Genomic DNA, 18940 nt, shown 5'->3' with positions numbered 1-18940 from the left:
TTCGGAAAATCCATTCTAGCAGCCGAGCCATTCAGGATTCAGATGTTTTATTTAAAGTCTGCCTTGCTCCCCATTGCACACACGCACACACACACACACACACACGCGCATGCACGCACGCACGCACGCACGCACGCACGCACGCACGCACACACACACACACACACACACACACACACACACACACACACACACACACACACACACACACACACACACACACACACACACACACACACACCCTACCATCACCATCCCACCAACCCTATGGGGTCAGGCTCATGAATGAAGGAGGGAATTAGAGAGGACCTGGAGAAGAGTGGAGAGCGGGAGAGAGAGAGAGAGAGAGGGGAGGGGGAGAGAGGCGGGAGGGAGAGAGAGTGTTGCGTTTTCTCTAAAATGACCTTTGTGTCAGTCCTTTGCTTCATATAGAGATGTGGATGTATGAATCTACACAGGGATTATATGGGTGGAGACAAGTCATTGTGACACAAATGTACTGAGATAAAGAGGGAGAGAGAGAGACAGAGAGATGGAGAGAGAGAGATGGAGAGAGAAGGTGTGTTTCTATGTAGGTATTATACATGGAGAAAAGTCATCATGACATATCTACTGAGAGAAAGAGGGAGAGAGAGAGAGAGAGATAGAGAAACAGAGGTACAAATCTGTTGTTCTGCCCCTGAACAGGCAGTTAACCCACTGTTCCTGGGCCGTCATTGAAAATAAGAACTTGTTCTTTAACTGACTTGCCTAGTTAAATAAATGGAGAAAAGTCATCATGAACATTTCTACTGAGAGAAAGAGGTAAAAAAATATTTATCTGAGATAGAGAGATAGCTCAAAGATAGAGAGATGGAGATGGTCTCAGATTCATAGACTCTGTAGTCCAGGAAGGTGATTCATAGGGATTATAGGACAGGCTCAGATTCATATTTTTGCATGTCATCAGGCTCAAATTCATATTTCTCTGTAGTCCAGGATGGGCTCAGATTCATATTTCTCTGTAGTTCAGGATGGGCTCAGATTCAATCAAGAATGGATGGGCATCAAGTAAATTTCTCTGTTTCAGTACAGGCTCAATTGATTTCTGTAGATTGGATGGGCTAGCCATAGTGGTTCCAGGATGGGCTGTTCATATTTCTCTGTAGTTCAGGACAGGCTCAGATTCATATTTCTCTTTAGTTCAGACATCCCCACACAGCCCCATGCAGCCCCACACAGCCCCATGCAGCACCACACAGCCCCATGCAGCCCCATGCCCCATCCACCACACAGCCCCATGCAGCCCCACACATCCCCACAGCACCACATGCAGCCCCATGCAGCCCCACACAGCCCCATGCAGCCCCACAGCCCCATGCATCCCCACACAGCCCCATGCAGCCCCATGCAGCCCCATGCAGCCCCACACAGCCCCATGCATCCCCACACAGCCCCATGCAGCCCCATGCATCCCCACACAGCCCCATGCAGCCCCACGCAGCCCCATGCATCCCCACACAGCCCCATGCAGCCCCATGCAGCCCCATGCATCCCCACACAGCCCCATGCATCCCCACACAGCCCCATGCATCCCCACAGCCCCATGCAGCCCCATGCATCCCCACACAGCCCCATGCAGCCCCATGCAGCCCCATGCATCCCCACACAGCCCCATGCATCCCCACACAGCCCCATGCAGCCCCATGCAGCCCCATGCAGCCCCATGCATCCCCACACAGCCCCATGCAGCACCACACAGCCCCATGCAGCCCCACACAGCCCCATGCAGCACCACACAGCCCCATGCAGCCCCAAACAGCCCCATGCAGCCCCATGCAGCCCCATGCTCCCACCAGCCCCATGCAGCCCCATGCAGCCCCACAGCCCCATGCAGCCCCATGAGATCCCCACAGAGCCCCATGCAGCCCCATGCAGCCCCATGCATCCCCACACAGCCCCATGCATCCCCACACAGCCCCATGCAGCCCCACACAGCCCCATGCATCCCCACACAGCCCCATGCAGCCCCATGCAGCCCCATGCAGCCCCACACAGCCCCATGCATCCCCACACAGCCCCATGCATCCCCACACAGCCCCATGCATCCCCACACAGCCCCATGCAGCCCCATGCAGCCCCATGCATCCCCACACAGCCCCATGCATCCCCACACAGCCCCATGCAGCCCCACACAGCCCCATGCAGCCCCATGCATCCCCACACAGCCCCATTCAGCCCCATGCAGCCCCACACAGCCCCATGCAGCCCCATGCAGCCCCAGTCCCAGTGTACCTTGGCAATTGTGAATCTGACAGCTGTTGGTGGCAGTTATGAATTACTGTTGACTCCCCTTCCCCCAACCCATTTCTCTCTAACTCCCACCAGAAACACAACCATACTGTAAGTCATCAGCCTGTGACTGATATGAGAGAAGGAGAGAGGGAGAGAGAATGAGAGAGAAAGAGAGATAGAGAAAGCGAGATGGAGAGGGAGAGAGAATGAGAGAAAGAGGGAGAGAGAATGAGAGAGGGCAAGAATGAGAGAGGGAGTGAGAATGAGAGAGAATGTGAGAGAGAATGAGAGAGGGCAAGAATGAGAGAGAGGGAGTGAGAATGAGAGAGAATGTGAGAGAGAGAGAGATGGGGGAGGGAGAGAGAGAGAGAGAGAGAGAGAGAGAGAGAGAGAGAGAGAGAGAGAGAGAGAGAGAGAGAGAGAGAGAGAGAGAGAGAGAGAGAGAGAGAGAGAGAGAGAGAGAGAGAGAGAGAGAGAGAGAGAGAGAGAGAGAGAGAGAGAGAGAGAGAGAGAGAGAGAGAGAGAGAGAGAGAGAGAGAGAGAGAGAGAGAGAGAGAGAGAGAGAGAGAGAGAGAGAGAGAGAGAGAGAGAGAGAGAGAGAGAGAGAGAGAGAGAGAGAGAGAGAGAGAGAGAGAGAGAGAGAGAGAGAGAGAGAGAGAGAGAGAGAGAGAGAGAGAGACCTGTTACCACAAGAAAAAGACAACCAGTGGAGAACAAACCACATTGTAAATAAAATGTTACATTTTTTTTTTAAACTATTTTCACATAATTTGACTTTGGAAATGTATTTATTCTTATGGATATTTTGTGAGTGTTTTGCTTACTGTGAATGTTTTACTGTTAATTTCACTTGCTTTGGCGAAGTAAACATGTTTCCCATGCCTATAAAGCCCTTACATTTAATTTAATTTGAGAGAAAGCGTGAGGTAGAGGTAGAGAGGTAGAGAGGTAGGTATAGAGAGAGAGATAGAGAGAGAGAGAGAGAGGTGTTGCATGGAGGGATATTATTGGTTTCTATCCCTGACAAACAGAAAAAAGAGAAAACAAGATGAACAGAGAAAAAGAGAAAACAAGATGAACAGAGAAAACAAGATGAACAGAGAAAACAAGATGAACAGAGAAAAAGAGAAAACAAGATGAACAGAGAAAAAGAGAAAACAAGATGAACAGAGAAAAAGAGAAAACAAGATGAACAGAGAAAAAGAGAAAACAAGATGAACAGAGAAAACAAGATGAACAGAGAAAACAAGATGAACAGAGAAAAGAAAAAACAAGATGAACAGAGAAAAAGATGAACAGAAAAACAAGATGAACAGAGAAAAAGAAAACAAGATGAACAGAAAAACAAGATGAAAGAGAAAACAAGATGAACAGAAAAAACAAGATGAACAGAGAAAAAGAGAAAACAAGATGAACAGAGAAAAAGAGAAAACAAGATGAACAGAGAAAAAGAGAAAACAAGATGAACAGAGAAAACAAGATGAACAGAGAAAACAAGATGAACAGAGAAAAAGAGAAAACAAGATGAACAGAGAAATAGAGAAAACAAGATGAACAGAGAAAAAGAGAAAACAAGATGAACAGAGAAAAAGAGAAAACAAGATGAACAGAGAAAACAAGATGAACAGAGAAAACAAGATGAACAGAGAAAAAGAGAAAACAAGATGAACAGAGAAAACAAGATGAACAGAGAAAACAAGATGAACAGAGAAAAAGAGAAAACAAGATGAACAGAGAAAAAGAGAAAACAAGACAAACAGAGAAAAAGAGAAAACAAGATGAACAGAGAAAACAAGACGAACAGAGAAAAAGAGAAAACAAGACGAACAGAGAAAAAGAGAAAACAAGACAAACAGAGAAAACAAGACGAACAGAGAAAACAAGACGAACAGAGAAAAAGAGAAAACAAGATGAACAGAGAAAAAGAGAAAACAAGACAAACAGAGAAAACAAGACGAACAGAGAAAACAAGATGAACAGAGAAAAAGAGAAAACAAGATGAACAGAGAAAAAGAGAAAAGAAACAACACAGACAGGGGCAGTAGGATTCTCCCAGAAAGCACTGGTGCGATACACACAGCAGACAGTCTGTTACTCAGCAGCACAGATAATAACTATGTTTTATAATGTGTTTGTGTGTGTGTGTGTGTGTGTGTGTGTGTGTGTGTGTGTGTGTGTGTGTGTGTGTGTGTGTGTGTGTGTGTGTGTGTGTGTGTGTGTGTGTGTGTGTGTGTGTGTGTGTGTGTGTGTGTGTGTGTGTGTGCGCATTGAGCATCTATTTGTGTGTGACGGGGGGAGGGGTGGCCAATAGGCTGTTACCCTAGCACAGATAATAACCATGTTTTATAATGTTGTGTATTTATTCAGGCCAATTCCCCGAGGGGGAGATGGAATAATAATGCTAGCCATTTCACTCTCCTACCGGGCAGCCATTTTATAGTCGTGATTCTCAGCATGGACATCATCACTCGCTGACCTCTGCGTAATGGACGCCTCAGCGAAGACCCACTGACACTGTCTGAAATGGGAAATGAGTGTCTGGAAATGAGCCAACGGTCCAATATAGATATGGGGAAGTACGTTTGTGAATAATCCTCTGCAATTCCATATGTTGTCATTTATGATAATTGTCCGTATTAGGGGAAATGTACACATTATGGGGAAATGGTGGCATATGACTAGGAAATTAAATCTGCCTCTCTCAAACAAACGAGATGTAAAGAGATGTGGTAAACCATTGATATGTGGTTATAGAGGTGGTGTGGTCGAAATCCTACTAGCCAATCATAGTTGTGATGATTGTCCAATCATTGACAAAGTCTGACCTTCAATGTTTCAAGGCTCTATAATTTTAACCCTTTTAAGATTACGTTCTAATGAAATACGTTCTAAGAATGTTAATGCTACAGCTCTTTGTGGAGAGATCCTGAAGTCCTCTGATGTCATCATTTCTAGAATGTTGTACGCCGTCTAAACAAATCATTCCAAGTCGCCCACGTCCACTGGTACTGTTGTCTAATAAACCTGTATGAAGTAGAACCATCGTACTGGCAAGTCAATCGCAAACAAAGTGTATCAAACAAAAGGTTGGGAAGCTCAGATGTCTGATCTCTAACCAAAAATGAATAATGAAAGGTTGGGAAGCTCAGATGTCTGATCTCTAACCAAAAATGAACCATATATATGCCATTTAGCAGACACTTTTATCCAAAGCGACTTACAGTCATGTGTGCATACATTCTACGTATGGGTGGTCCCGGGAATCGAACACACTACCCTGGCGATTCAAGCGCCATGCTCTACCAACTGAGCTACAGAAGGACCAGAACAACCAGAACAATGAAAGGTTGGGAAGCTCAGATGTCTGATCTCTAACCAAAAATGAATAATGAAATGTTGGGAAGCTCAGATGTCTGATCTCTAACCAAAAATGAACAATGAAAGGTTGGGAAGCTCAGATGTATGATCTCTAACCAAAAATGAACAATGAAAGGTTGGGAAGCTCAGATGTCTGATCTCTAACCAAAAATGAACAATGAAAGTTTGGGAAGCACATTTTCCTGATCTCAGTCTTCCATCTTGGCCCTTTTCTTATCGCCATCTGTTGTGATGTCCACATGCCACTCACTCTAACTCTGTGACTTGCTATGCCTTACCTGCTCAATACTTCAACAGTTGGATCTCTCGCTGGCCTTTCAAACATTTGAAAGCATACTCTATATCACACAAACATGCCTCGCTTGATGTCTTACCACTGTTATGTCCCAATGGGCACATATTGGTTGAGTCAATGTTGTTTCCACGTCATTTCAATGAAATTACGTTGAACCAACGTGGAATAGATGTTGAATTGGAATAGATGGAGTGGGGTGTTTGTTCCTGCCCTGCTACTGCTCTGTCCCATAAGGTTGGAGAAAGAAGGGAAGACTACTTCAAACATTATTGATTTCTGCTTTGGAGTGTATAACTGAAAGAACGTGAGAACAACTGTTTCTGTATCAGTGGTGAACGTGGTGATTTGTAAAATTGACTTTTTTCTCATTTATCAATAAACACTTTACATTCACTTTTTTTCTAAGCTGCTTGATCAATAACCACAGTATGCATTCGAATCTCAATGTAAGACAGCAAACTGAGAGATCTAAGGTAGTGGATATGGGGCCGAGTGACAGACAAGAGAGACAGAGACACAGGCAGAGACGACACCGGCTCCTACGCTCGTCAGATGTGGCAGGGCCTGCAAACTATTACAGAGTATAAAGGGAAGCACAGCTGAGAGCTGCCCAGTGAAACGAGCCTTCCAGAAGAGCTGAATAACTTCTATACTCACTTTGAGGCAAGTAACACTGAAACATACATGAGAGCATCAGCTGTTCCGGACGACTGTGTGAACCGAGCATGAGCTGACCAACCGGCACGTGTCTTCCCTGACATTTTCAACCTCTCCCTGTCTGAGTTTGTAATACCAACACGTTTCAAGCAGACCAGCATCGTCCCTGTGCCCAGGAACATTAAGGTAACCTGCCTAAATGACTACCGACCCGTAGCACTCGCTTCTGTAGCCATGAAATGCTTTTAAAGGCTGGTCATGGCTCACATCAACACCATTATCCCAGAAACCCTAGACCCACTCCAATTTTCAAACCGCCATAACAGATTCACAGATGATGCAATCTCAATCTCACTCCACACTGCCCTTTCCCACCTGGACAAAAGGAACACCTATGCGAGAATGCTATTCATTGACGACAGCTAAGCGTTCAACACCATCGTACCCTCATAGATCAACACTAAGGTAGGGACCCTGGGACTAAACACCTCCCTCTGCAACTGGATCCTGGACTTCCCTATGGGCCGCCCAAAGGTAGTAAGGGTAGGTAACAACACATCCACCAAGCTGATCCTCAACAAGGAGACCCCTCAGGGGTGCGTGCTCAGTCCCCTCCTGCACTCCCTGTTCACTCATGACTACACTAGAGCTCTGGTCACCTCCCTGAAGAAGGCACTTCTCCCACAATTGCTCAACTGCCAGCTCTTGGAAGAGTCTTGGTGGTTCCAAACGTGTTCCATTTAAGAGTGATGGAACATGCTGTGTTGTTGGGGACCTTCATTGCTGCCAAAAAATGTTGGTACCCTTCCCCAGATCTGTGCCTCGACACAATCATGTCTCGAAGCTCTACGAACAATTCCTTCCACCTCATGGCTTGGTTTTTGCTCTGACATGCACTGTCAACTGTGGCACCTTGTATAGACAGATGTGTGCCTTTACAAATCATGTCCAATCAATAGAATTTACCACAGGTGGATTCCAATCAGGTTGTAGAAACATCTCAAGGATGATCAATTGAAACAGGATTCACCTGAGCTCAATTTCGAGTATCATATCAAAGGGTCTGAATACTTATGTAAATAAGGTATTTCTGTTTTTTAAATTAAATCAATTCACAAACATTTCTATAAACCTGTTTTCGCTTTGACATTATGGGTTGTTGTTTGTAAATTGCATGTGGACACAGAGACACAATAAGACTGTGATCTTATAGATTTTTTTATTGATATCAAGAACGTCAATGGGCCAATAGGTATTGGATCATTGCAACACCACAAGAAAGCCAGCCAGCCTACACATGGTAAACCCTCTAACCATTCTAAGGTCTCAAATGTTCACATATAGACCTAATTCTTTATAGTATTAGTGTGTATCTATTCATTTCACATTTATTTTGTCATGAGGCCGTGTGCCTCTGGAGTAAAAAGGGAATGTTATCCTTGGAACGTTCGACTTCGGGATTTACTAATGGACGCTGGGAGAAATCACATGATAAAGCATAGACAAATGATCCATCATCACTGAACTTAATCACTGGTTGCTGCCATTACCCTGCCCTATCTAGGTGGGTTGGGGGTCTCTCTCTCTCTCTCTCTCTCTCTACCTCTCTCTCTCTCTCTCTCTCTCTCTCTCTCTCTCTGGTCAAATAGTTAGCCAGGGTGTACTGTCGATTTAGGGCCAGATAGCACTGCATTTAGCTTTGTGCTTGTGCTTGTGTTTCCCAATAAGCAATATAGTATTGTTTTGACTGTGTTGTAATTTGATTTATCCTGATTGATTGGATGTTCTGGTCCTGAGGCTTCAGTGCGTTAGTAGAACAGGTGTGTGAACTCAGGACCAGCTGGATGAGGGGACTCTTTTCTTTGCTCAGCTCTTGGCATTGCAGGGCTTGGTAATGATATGAGAGGAGGTCACTGAATTTTTAGATGTTTCCAAAATGTAATTGCTCTTTTTTGAGTTTTTATTATTAGTGGATTTTGGCCTAGTTCTGCCTTAGATGCATTGTTTATAGTTTTGTAGGAGAATCTTACAGAAATCTGCATGCAGGGTTTTGTCACGTTCTGACCATTGTTCTGTTATTTTATCTTTGTTTTAGTATGGTCAGGGCGTGAGTTGGGTGGGCAGTCTATGTTTGTTTTTCTATGTTGGTTTTTGAGCCTAGTATGGTTCTCAATTGGAGGCAGCTGTCATTTGTTGTCCCTGATTGAGAATCATACTTAGGTAGCCTGGGTTTCAGTTTTAGGATTTGGGTGTTAGTCTTCCGTGTCAGTGTTTGTCGCCACACGGGACTGTTTAGTTTATTTCACGTTTATTGTTTTGTATTTCGTAGTGTTCAGTTTATGTTTTAAAATAAACATTATGGACACGTACCATGCTGCGCATTGGCCCTCCGATCCTTCTCGCTTCTCCTCCTCAGAAGAGGAGGACGAGATCCCTTCCAGGTTTCAATTGGATGTTTGTCCCATTGGGTGAACTCTTGTTTAGCAAGTGGACCCCACACATCGATGCCATGAAGTGCAATTGGTTCAGTGACACATGGAATTAGTTTTAACCACATTTTAATTAGTATTTCAATTGACATTTTTAAATGGTGTAGAATGCCCTGCGTGCTTTCTCTCTTTGTTCATTCACTGCCTCATTAAGTTGTCCAGTTTAGCTTATTGTTAGTGTATGGAGTACTCTCTATATATATGTTGTACCAATTGAGAACTTTGGTCTAATTCGCTGAGATCTGGATCTTCTCTGGAAAATCATTATTTTTGTCATTTTGGGGGTTTATTGCCAGGGACCAGGTCTGACAGTACTGCTCTTCAGGTCTAGGCTCTGCTGAAGGCCATGTGATGTGGGTGACAGCAGGCACAAGTCATCTCAAGGCATCATGTTTTACCCCCTACAGTCGATAAAGCAAGCATACATTTTGGTATTATTTGGTGGACATGTTAATCTATGGCATTTTTATTACCATAGCATTTGTGTGTGTTTCCTATAGTTATGTACTTGAAAATGCATCAATTGATCCATTTGGGCAAACTCCTGGCAGACATGATACAAAATAAAATATTGTGTAGGAATGTAATTCTTCATTGGATCACTCTGAAACGTTGCACACACACGCACACACAATAAATTACACACAGACCCCGATCTGAATGTATGGCCTTTCTCATGCATTTCAAAGATGATTGAACAAAACAATAAAATAGAAAATGCATGTTTTTTTGTTGGCATTATCTTTTACCAGATGTTATGTGTTATATTCTCCTACCTTAGCTTCACATTTCCACAAATGTCAAAGTGTTTACTTTCAAATGGTATAAATAATATGCATATCCTTGCTTCAGGTCCTGAGCTACAGACAGTTTGATTTGGGTATGACATTTTAGGCAAAGAAAGGGTCCGATCATGTTTATCTATCAGGGTGTGTACGGTGTAAATATGATCAGTCCTGCGATATTTTGGTATAAATCCGATTTGGCTTTTACTCAAGACATTGTGCTGATTAAGGAAGTCTAGTACTCTTACATTGATAATACTACAGAAAACCTTCCCCAGGTTACTATTCACACAAATGCCTCTGAAATTGTTGGGGTCAAATTTGTCTCCGTTCTTAAATATTTGGGTTATGAGTCCTTAATTACAGATGTCAGGGAAATAACCTACACTCAGGATCAAATAAAACCATTTTAATATAGTCAGTAGAAATTTTGCAATAGTGAATTTGAGCATCTCATTTAGGATGCCATCAGGTCCGCATGGTTTCTGAAGTTTCTTATAGAGCTCCTGGTCAGTAATTGGGATTTCAATCAATATTGATTGTCCTTTATAGCTTTTTGTAATCCATTCAACGTCTCATGAATTTGGCATTGTTCTGCATTAGCATCAATTTGAAAGATGTTGTAGAGTGTTTTAAAATGGGTTGTCCGTCCTTATGTCACCATATTGTATCGCTGGAGTCCATCCTTATGTCACCATATTGTATCGCTAGAGTCCATCCTTATATCACCATATTGTATCGCTGGAGTCCATCCTTATGTCACCATATTGTATCGCTAGAGTTCGTCCTTATGTCACCATATTGTATCGCTAGAGTCCATCCTTATGTCACCATATTGTATCGCTAGAGTCCATCCTTATGTCACCATATTGTATCGCTAGAGTCCATCCTTATGTCACCATTTTGTATCGCTAGAGTCCATCCTTATGTCACCATATTGTATCGCTAGAGTCCATCCTTATGTCACCATTTTGTATCGCTAGAGTCCATCCTTATGTCACCATATTGTATCGCTAGAGTCCATCCTTATGTCACCATATTGTATCGCTAGAGTCCATCCTTATGTCACCATTTTGTATCGCTAGAGTCCATCCTTATGTCACCATATTGTATCGCTAGAGTCCATCCTTATGTCACCATTTTGTATCGCTAGAGTCCATCCTTATGTCACCATATTGTATCGCTAGAGTCCATCCTTATGTCACCATATTGTATCGCTCGAGTCCATCCTTATGTCACCATTTTGTATCGCTAGAGTCCATCCTTATGTCACCATTTTGTATCGCTAGAGTCCATCCTTATGTCACCATATTGTATCGCTAGAGTCCGTCCTTATGTCACCATTTTGTATCGCTAGAGTCCATCCTTATGTCACCATTTTGTATCGCTAGAGTCCATCCTTATGTCACCATATTGTATCGCTAGAGTCCATCCTTATGTCACCATATTGTATCGCTAGAGTCCGTCCTTATGTCACCATATTGTATCGCTAGAGTCCATCCTTATGTCACCATATTGTATCGCTAGAGTCCGTCCTTATGTCACCATTGTGTATCGCTAGAGTCCGTCCTTATGTCACCATTGTGTATCGCTAGAGTCTATCCTTATGTCACCATATTGTATCGCTAGAGTCCATCCTTATGTCACCATATTGTATCGCTAGAGTCCATCCTTATGTCACCATATTGTATCGCTAGAGTCCATCCTTATGTCACCATATTGTATCGCTAGAGTCCATCCTTATGTCACCATTTTGTATTTTTTAAGGTTCTTCTAATTTTGCCAAAAGTTATTTCTGTTTACAGACTCCTCAATAAGTGGCAGTTGCTTCCTGTTGTACTGCACTCTCTCGGTCTCTGTCTCTCTCTCTCTTTATATCTCTCTCTGTCACTCTCTCCTCTCACTCTCTCTCCTCTCTCTGTTTCTCTCTCAAATATTGCTGCTGTGATTGCACACTGGTATTTCACCCAATAGATATGGGAAGTTATCAAAATTAGGTTTGTTTTATATTTATTTTGGAGTCTTTGTAATCTCAGGGAAATATGTGTATCTAATACGGTCATACATTTGGTACAGGCTTAAGTTTGGGTCAGCCACAGTGGTCAGGTATTCTGCCACTGTGTACTCTCTGTTTAAGGCCAAATGTCATTCTAGTTTGCTCTGTGTTTTTGTTGATTCTTTCCAATATGTCAAGTAATATTTTTTTTGTTTCCTCATGATTTGGTTGGGTCTAATTGTGTTGCAGTCCTGGGGCTCTGTGGGGTCTGTTTGTGTTTGTGTTTGTGAACAGAGCCCCAGGACCAGCTTTCTTAGGGGACTCTTCCCCAGGTTAATCTCTCTGTAAGTGATGGCTTTGTCATGGAAGGTTTGGGAATTACTTTCCATTAGGTGGTTTTAGAATTTAACCGCTCTTTTCTGGATATTGATCATTAGCGGGTATCAGCGTAATTCTGCACTGCATGTATTAAATGGTGTTTTACGTTGTACACAACTGTCACGGCCGTCAAAAGAAGTGGACCAAAGTGCAGCGTGGTGAGTGTACATTTCCTTTTATTATAGAATGTCGCCATCAAAACAAGAACCAAAATAAATTACAGTGAAGCTTCCGAGGGCTATAGTGCCACTAACAAAGTAAACTACCCACACTGAAAGGAGGGAAAAAGGGTAGACATCTGTCCCTGATTGAGAACCATACCTGGCCAAAACATAAAAGTAAAGAAACATAGAAAACTAAACATAGAATGCCCACCCCACATCACACCCTGACCTAACCAAATACAGAAATAAAACGTCTCTCTAAGGTCAGGGCGTGACAACAATGTATATTTTTTCAGAAATTCTGCATCTCAATTAGGTGTTTCTCCCATTTTGACCCCAGACCTCACAACCATCAATGGCAATTGGTTCTTTAACTGATTCAAGTATTTTTTATCAGATCCTAAGTAGTATGTCAAATTTTATGTTCCTTTTGATGAAATAGAAGGCACTTCATGCCATGTCTCTCCGATCGTTCATAGCTTTGTGGAAGTTACCCGCGGTGCTGATGTTAAGCCAGTTTTTGTGTGCTCTAGGGCAACGGTGTCTAGATGGAATTTGTATTTGTTGGCCTGGAACCTGAACTTTTTTGGAACACCATTATTTTGGTCCTATTGAAATTTACTGTCAGGGCCCAGGTCTGACAGAATCTATTCAGAAGATCTAGGTGCTGCTGTAGGCCATCCTTGGTTGGAGACAGAAGCACCAGATCATCAGCAAACAGTAGATATTTGACTTCAGATTCTAGTAGGCTGAGGACGAGTGCTGCAATCTGTTCTAGTGTCCTAGCCAATTTGTTGATATACATGTTGAAGAGGTTGGGGCTTAATCTGTATCCCTGTATCACCCCATGGCCGTGTTTGTGTACATGGATTTTACAATGTCGTATGTTTTCCCCTCAACACCACTTTCCATCCATTCGAATAGCAGACCCTCGTGCCAAAATTGAATCAAAAGCTTTTTTGAAATCAACAAATCATGAGAAGACTTTGACTTTGTTATGGTTTTTGGATTGTCAATTAGCGTGTGCAGGGTGAATACGTGATCTGTCGTATGGTAATTTTGTAAAAAGCCAATTTGACATTTGCTCAGTACTTTTGCTCAGTACTTTCACTGAGGAAATGTACTAGTCTGCTGTAAATTATAATGCAGAGGATTTTCCCAAGGTTGCTGTTGATGCATATCCCACGGCGTTATTGGTTGTGAAATTTGTATCCACTTTTGTGGATTGGGGTGATCAGTCATTGGTTCCAAATATTGGGGAATATGCCAGAGCTAAGGATGATGTTAAAAAGTTTTAGTTTAGCCAATTGGAAATTGTGGTCTGTATATTTGATCATTTCATTGAGGATACCATCAACACCACAGGCCTTTTTGGGTTGGAGGGTTTGTATTTTGTCCTGTAGTTCATTCAATGTTATTGGAGAATCCAGTGGGTTCTGATAGTCTTTAACAGTTGATTCTAAGATTTGTATTTGATCATGTATATGTTGTTGCTGTTTGTTCTGTGTTATAGGGCCTAAAATATTGGAGAAGTGGTTTATCCACAAATACTCCGTTTTGGATAGATAACTCTTCGTGCGGTTGTTTGTTTAGTGTTTTCCAATTTTCCCAGAAGTGTATAGAGTCTATGGAATCCTTCTTTTTTTGTAGTGCATTTCTGTATTGTTTTTGTGATTCACCATAGTGAAGGTTTAGACTCAGTTTTTTTGGTTGGACAGGTTTCTCAATTTATTTCTTAGGTTTTGCATTCTTCATTAAACCAATTGTCATTGTTGTTAATTTTCTCAGGTTTTCTGCTTGAATTTTTTTAGATTTGATAGGGAAGCTGAGAGGTCAAATATAATGTTTAGGTTTTCTACTGCGATGTTTACGCCTTCACTATTACAGTGAAATGTTGTCCAGAAGGTTGCCTAAAGGGATATAATTTGTTGTTGCCTAATTGTGTTTTGGTAGGTTTCCACACTTGCTTTCCTTCCATCCATAGTGTTTCTTAATATTATTCAGTTCCCTTGGATTTGATGCCTCACGATTGAGTATTGCTCTGTTCAAGTAGAGTGTGAATTTGCTGTGATCTGACAGGGGTGTCAATGGGCTGACTGTGAACACTCTGAGAGACTCTGGGTTGTGGTCAGTGATAAAGTAGTCTACATTACAGCTACCATGAGATGAGATATAGGTGTACCTACCGTAGGAGTCCCCTCGAAGCCTACCATTGACTATGTACATACCCAGCGTGGGACAGAGCTATAGGAGTTGTGACCCGTTTTTGTTGGTTATAGTATCGTAGTTATACCAAGGGGGGCATATGGGGGAGGGAATGCTGTCACCTGCAGGCAGGTGTTTGTCCCCCTGTGTGCTGAGGGTGTCAGGTCCATGTCCCCGGGTCTGGAAATGATTGATTTCCCACTCCAGAATGGAGAAGCTGTCTTCAATAAAGTATTGGGATTCTAGTGGTGGGATATAGGTAGCATACAGGAGCATTTTTTTTAAAGTCCATGTTCATGCTCTTTCGGCCAAAAGCCTCAGGCCTTAGATATTCCAGGATGAGATAGTGAAGGCTTTGTGTTCCATAAAGTGTCCAATGTTGTTGGTAGTGGGATTTGGCCTCATGCCAATGGCATGTACCAGATGCTCAGCATCTGGTCCTCTCGGCGTGGGTCCTCTATGTGTAGGGGATCCCGCAGATCAGTTAGAGAGTCTGGCTGATCTGGGTGGGGTGTCTGTTGATCTGTTGCTTCTGTGTGAGGTGTTGTTATGTCCTATATGGTCCTGGCGAAGGCGGGTACTGCTGCCTTGTACACGTATATGTTGTTTATCTCTCTCTCTGTGTCTCTCTCTTTCTCTCTCTCTCTCTCTCTGTGTCTCTCTCTTTCTCTCTCTCTCTCTGTCTCTGTCTCTCTGTGTCCCTCTCTCTCTCTCTCTCTCTCTCTCTCTCTCTCTCTCTCTCTCTCTCTCTCTCTCTCTCTCTCTCTCTCTCTCTCTCTCTCTCTCTCTCTCTCTCTCTCTCTCTCTCTCTCTCTCTCTCTCTCTCTCTCTTCATCCTCCTCCTCCCTTGCCCCCTGTGTCACTGTCCATCACAAACCTTCACATACCCTATAGGTACATGACAGGCCAAATTAACCAAAGAGAAAGAGATGAAAAGAGAGTGAATGAATGCCAGGGCCTTTATAGCTGAGACTTTAATAAGAAAGAGAAAGTGAGAGAGACGAACGAAAGAGAAAAAGAATGAAAGACAGAGTGAAAGGCCCTAGCTGAGTGGGAGACGGTCTGCTCAAAAGCAAAGGTCAGGCAGAGCGTCTTTACATGAACTGAGTCAGTCGAAATTTCATTTCCAGAGAGAAAATCTGATCAGCGTTTGTTTAAAACTTAGCCAAAGTTCAGGGAGGAGGAGAGGAGAGGGGCAGGAATAGAGGAGAAGAACTCATAGAGATGGATTTGAATGAGATAATCCCATCAAACACACAGACCGGCACGAATGTAAACAAACACACACACACCCACATGCACATGCACACACTCAGGTCTGGACACTGAGAACAATGAGAGATCACACAATGAGAGATCACACAATAATCACCTTATCCATCATAGATGGCCATCACATTTGCCAATTGAACGCGGGTCGACCAATGGAAGGAGAGAACAAATGAAGATCTCCATCTTTTCATGTATCCTTCTTATTGATATCAATATAATGTATTTAAGCAATAAGGTCTGAGGAGGTGTGGTATATGGCCAATATACCCTGTCTAAGGGCTTCTCTTATGCACGAGGCAATGCAGAGTGCCTGGACACAGCCCTTAGTCGTGGCCATATATCACAATCCCCTGGGGTGCCTTACTGCTATTATAAACTGGTTACCAACGGAATTAGAATAAAAATAAATGTTTTGTCATACCCGTGCTATATGGTCTGATATACCACGGCTGTCCGCCAATCAGCATTCTCGGCTCGACCCACCCAGTTTATGAATAAATATACATATATATATCAGCTCCCAATCCTAGACTGAAAATGTATCTGTTTCTTTTTCAGCGATTAGAGGGTAATGTGAGTCAGAGTTGCTCACAATTAATCCTGTGTTACTCTATAGACCTCTGAGTAGCACACATCCCCTTCAACTGCGATACGCAAACATTGTAACATTGTAAGCAAATGGAAAAATGAAAATAAACATAAAGAGTGCTGAGCAGAAAAGGAAGACATGAAATTGTCTCGGAGAGAGAAGGGGGAAAAAGAGATGCAGTCACAGATCTATCATTCCTCAATAGGGTTAGTGTTATCAGACCAGACAGCAGCACTATTTCATCCTCATAGCTAAACCTTGGTGTGTGCTCATAGCTAAACCTAGTCCTATGTGTGCGTGTGTGTCTTTATGTGTGTGTGTGTGTGTGTGTGTGTGTGTGTGTGTGTGTGTGTGTGTGTGTGTGTGTGTGTGTGTGTGTGTGTGTGTGTGTGTGTGTGTGTGTGTGTGTGTGTGTGTGTGTGTGTGTGTGTGTGTGTGTGTGTGTGTGTGTGTGTCTTTATGTGTGTGTGTGTGTGTGTTATGCTTGTCCGTGTGTTTTCTGATTGTGTGTGTCTGTGAGTGTGTCCAGGTCCCCTTTCACCCCCTGCGTGCAAAAAAAGTATAACCTGAAGCTAAACTGGGTTTAGGGACGCCACTTTACACGTCCCAAACCACAGAAGAGCATGTGTGTGTCTGTATACGCGTGTATGCATTTGTGTGTGTGTGGTTGTGTTTATCGCCACCCCACAAATCACAGAAGAGAAATCAGCATCATAATTCTTGAGTCTTGAGTCTTGTTGCATAAACATATCATAAATGATGTGTGTGATGTGATGTGTATCTTTCAAGAAGAGCTCTGGTAATATTAATCCCAACCTTCTCGTAACTAATATTATATATGTGTCACGAACCTCGCTGAAGAGGGTGCCTCTTCCTGTTCGGGCGGGGCTCGGCGGTCGTCATCACCAGCCTATTAGCTGCCATCGATTCCTTTTCCGTTTGTGTTGGTTAATGGTTAATTGGGTACACCTGTTTTGTATTAGGGTTTGTTTGTAGGGTATTTAAGGGCACTAGGCCCGCTGGGTATTTGTGCGGGCTTGTTTATTGTTACTCTGTGTTTGATGGTGTGATTTGTTTTCTTATCTTTATTCTCTGGTCTATTTTGTCCTGTTGTTTTGGACTGGCAACCTATATACGCCCTGTGTGTTGGCGTGATCATTTTCGGTTGCACCGGTGTAATAAATTTGATAAACGACAGAACCCTGCTCTCTGCGCCTGATTCCATCCACCACTCATAGTTATTCGTAACAATATGGCTTTGATAATATTAATCCCAACCTTGTCTAAACTAATAATATATATGGCTCTGATAATATTAATCCCAACCTTGTCTAAACTAATATTATATAGGGAATTGTTAATATTAATCCCAATTCTTTCTAAACTAATAATATATATGGCTCTGATAATATTAATCCCAAGCTTGTCTCAACTAATATTATATAGGGAATTGTTAATTTTAATCCAAACGTTGGTTTAACTAATATTATGCTATGTAAGACATAGACTAGAGTAAATGACATCAAATGTATCTGAATGACTCCGAAGGATTGATCGATGGGTGTCCTCCTTTTGTCAGTATGTTTGTTGTTGTTGAGGGATTTATTAAGGAGAGAACATACCAGTCTCTTCTAATATTAAGTCATGTTTAATCTTTACGGAAACTAAACATCAACCACAAACATATCATTTCACTACAAATCATTGATTTCAACTATCTCTCCAAGGCACCTACCGTGTCTGCAAAACACCCTCACAGCTACCAGCCAATCACACCAACACAGGTTTATATTTCCAATGCCCCCAGATTGAGACAATGCATTGGGACAACTGGGAAGCAAAGTGCTATATCTGAATATTGAATCATATACACACACGCTTACCTTAAAACTCAATATTCATTTTCTCTGGCCTCTCCTTGATCTTCAGAGAGTAAATATATGTACGTTCTTTTTTCACATGAAACAATCTCCCTAACACAGAAACGTCCCGCATCAAAATAATCTATGTTAAAATGAGTATGAGGCTGGGTCACATCAGAATATTACCTTCAAAGATATTGATTTGTGTTGTGTGTGATCTACCTCACACTATTCTTTGTAATTGGCCCAAATTGAGAGGGGAAGTATGGGCTGTGTGGATGAGGTTAGTGTGTGTGTGTGTGTGTCCAACTTCTAGTGCCTCTATAGATGAGAGGTAGCTTTGCTGAAAAGTATGCGAGGCTGGGCCTTAAGGAAGATTTATATTGCAACTGGGGAGTGTGTACGTGTGTATGTGTTTGTGTGTACGTGCGTGAGTGTGTGTGTGGGAGGGGCGGGGGGGGTGAGTACACCGACAGAGTAAATACATTTTGCGATATTAAACTCTAACCCAGACTCTGTCTCACTACCAATAAACCTTTGCTTGTGTGCCCTTCACAGGAAAGGCCAGCGTAGACAGAGGATACAGAATCCCTGAG

At 42.8% G+C, this 18940-nt stretch overlaps 1 protein-coding gene across 1 annotated transcript in view; it reads left to right on the top strand.

The window, feature by feature from the left end:
• Window positions 1–1123: 1123 nt before the first annotated feature.
• The window catches only part of LOC127916483 (uncharacterized), a 41717-nt gene continuing 23900 nt past the window's right edge, over window positions 1124–18940 (top strand). The window contains exon 1 of the mRNA XM_052498278.1: window positions 1124–2299. Coding sequence (XP_052354238.1) covers window positions 1124–2299 — 1176 coding nt within the window. The remainder of the gene's footprint in view (window positions 2300–18940) is intronic.

The sequence above is a fragment of the Oncorhynchus keta genome, chromosome 4 (assembly GCF_023373465.1).
Source record: "Oncorhynchus keta strain PuntledgeMale-10-30-2019 chromosome 4, Oket_V2, whole genome shotgun sequence".
NCBI lineage: Eukaryota > Metazoa > Chordata > Actinopteri > Salmoniformes > Salmonidae > Oncorhynchus > Oncorhynchus keta.
This window is presented reverse-complemented; position numbering and strand designations above follow the sequence as displayed.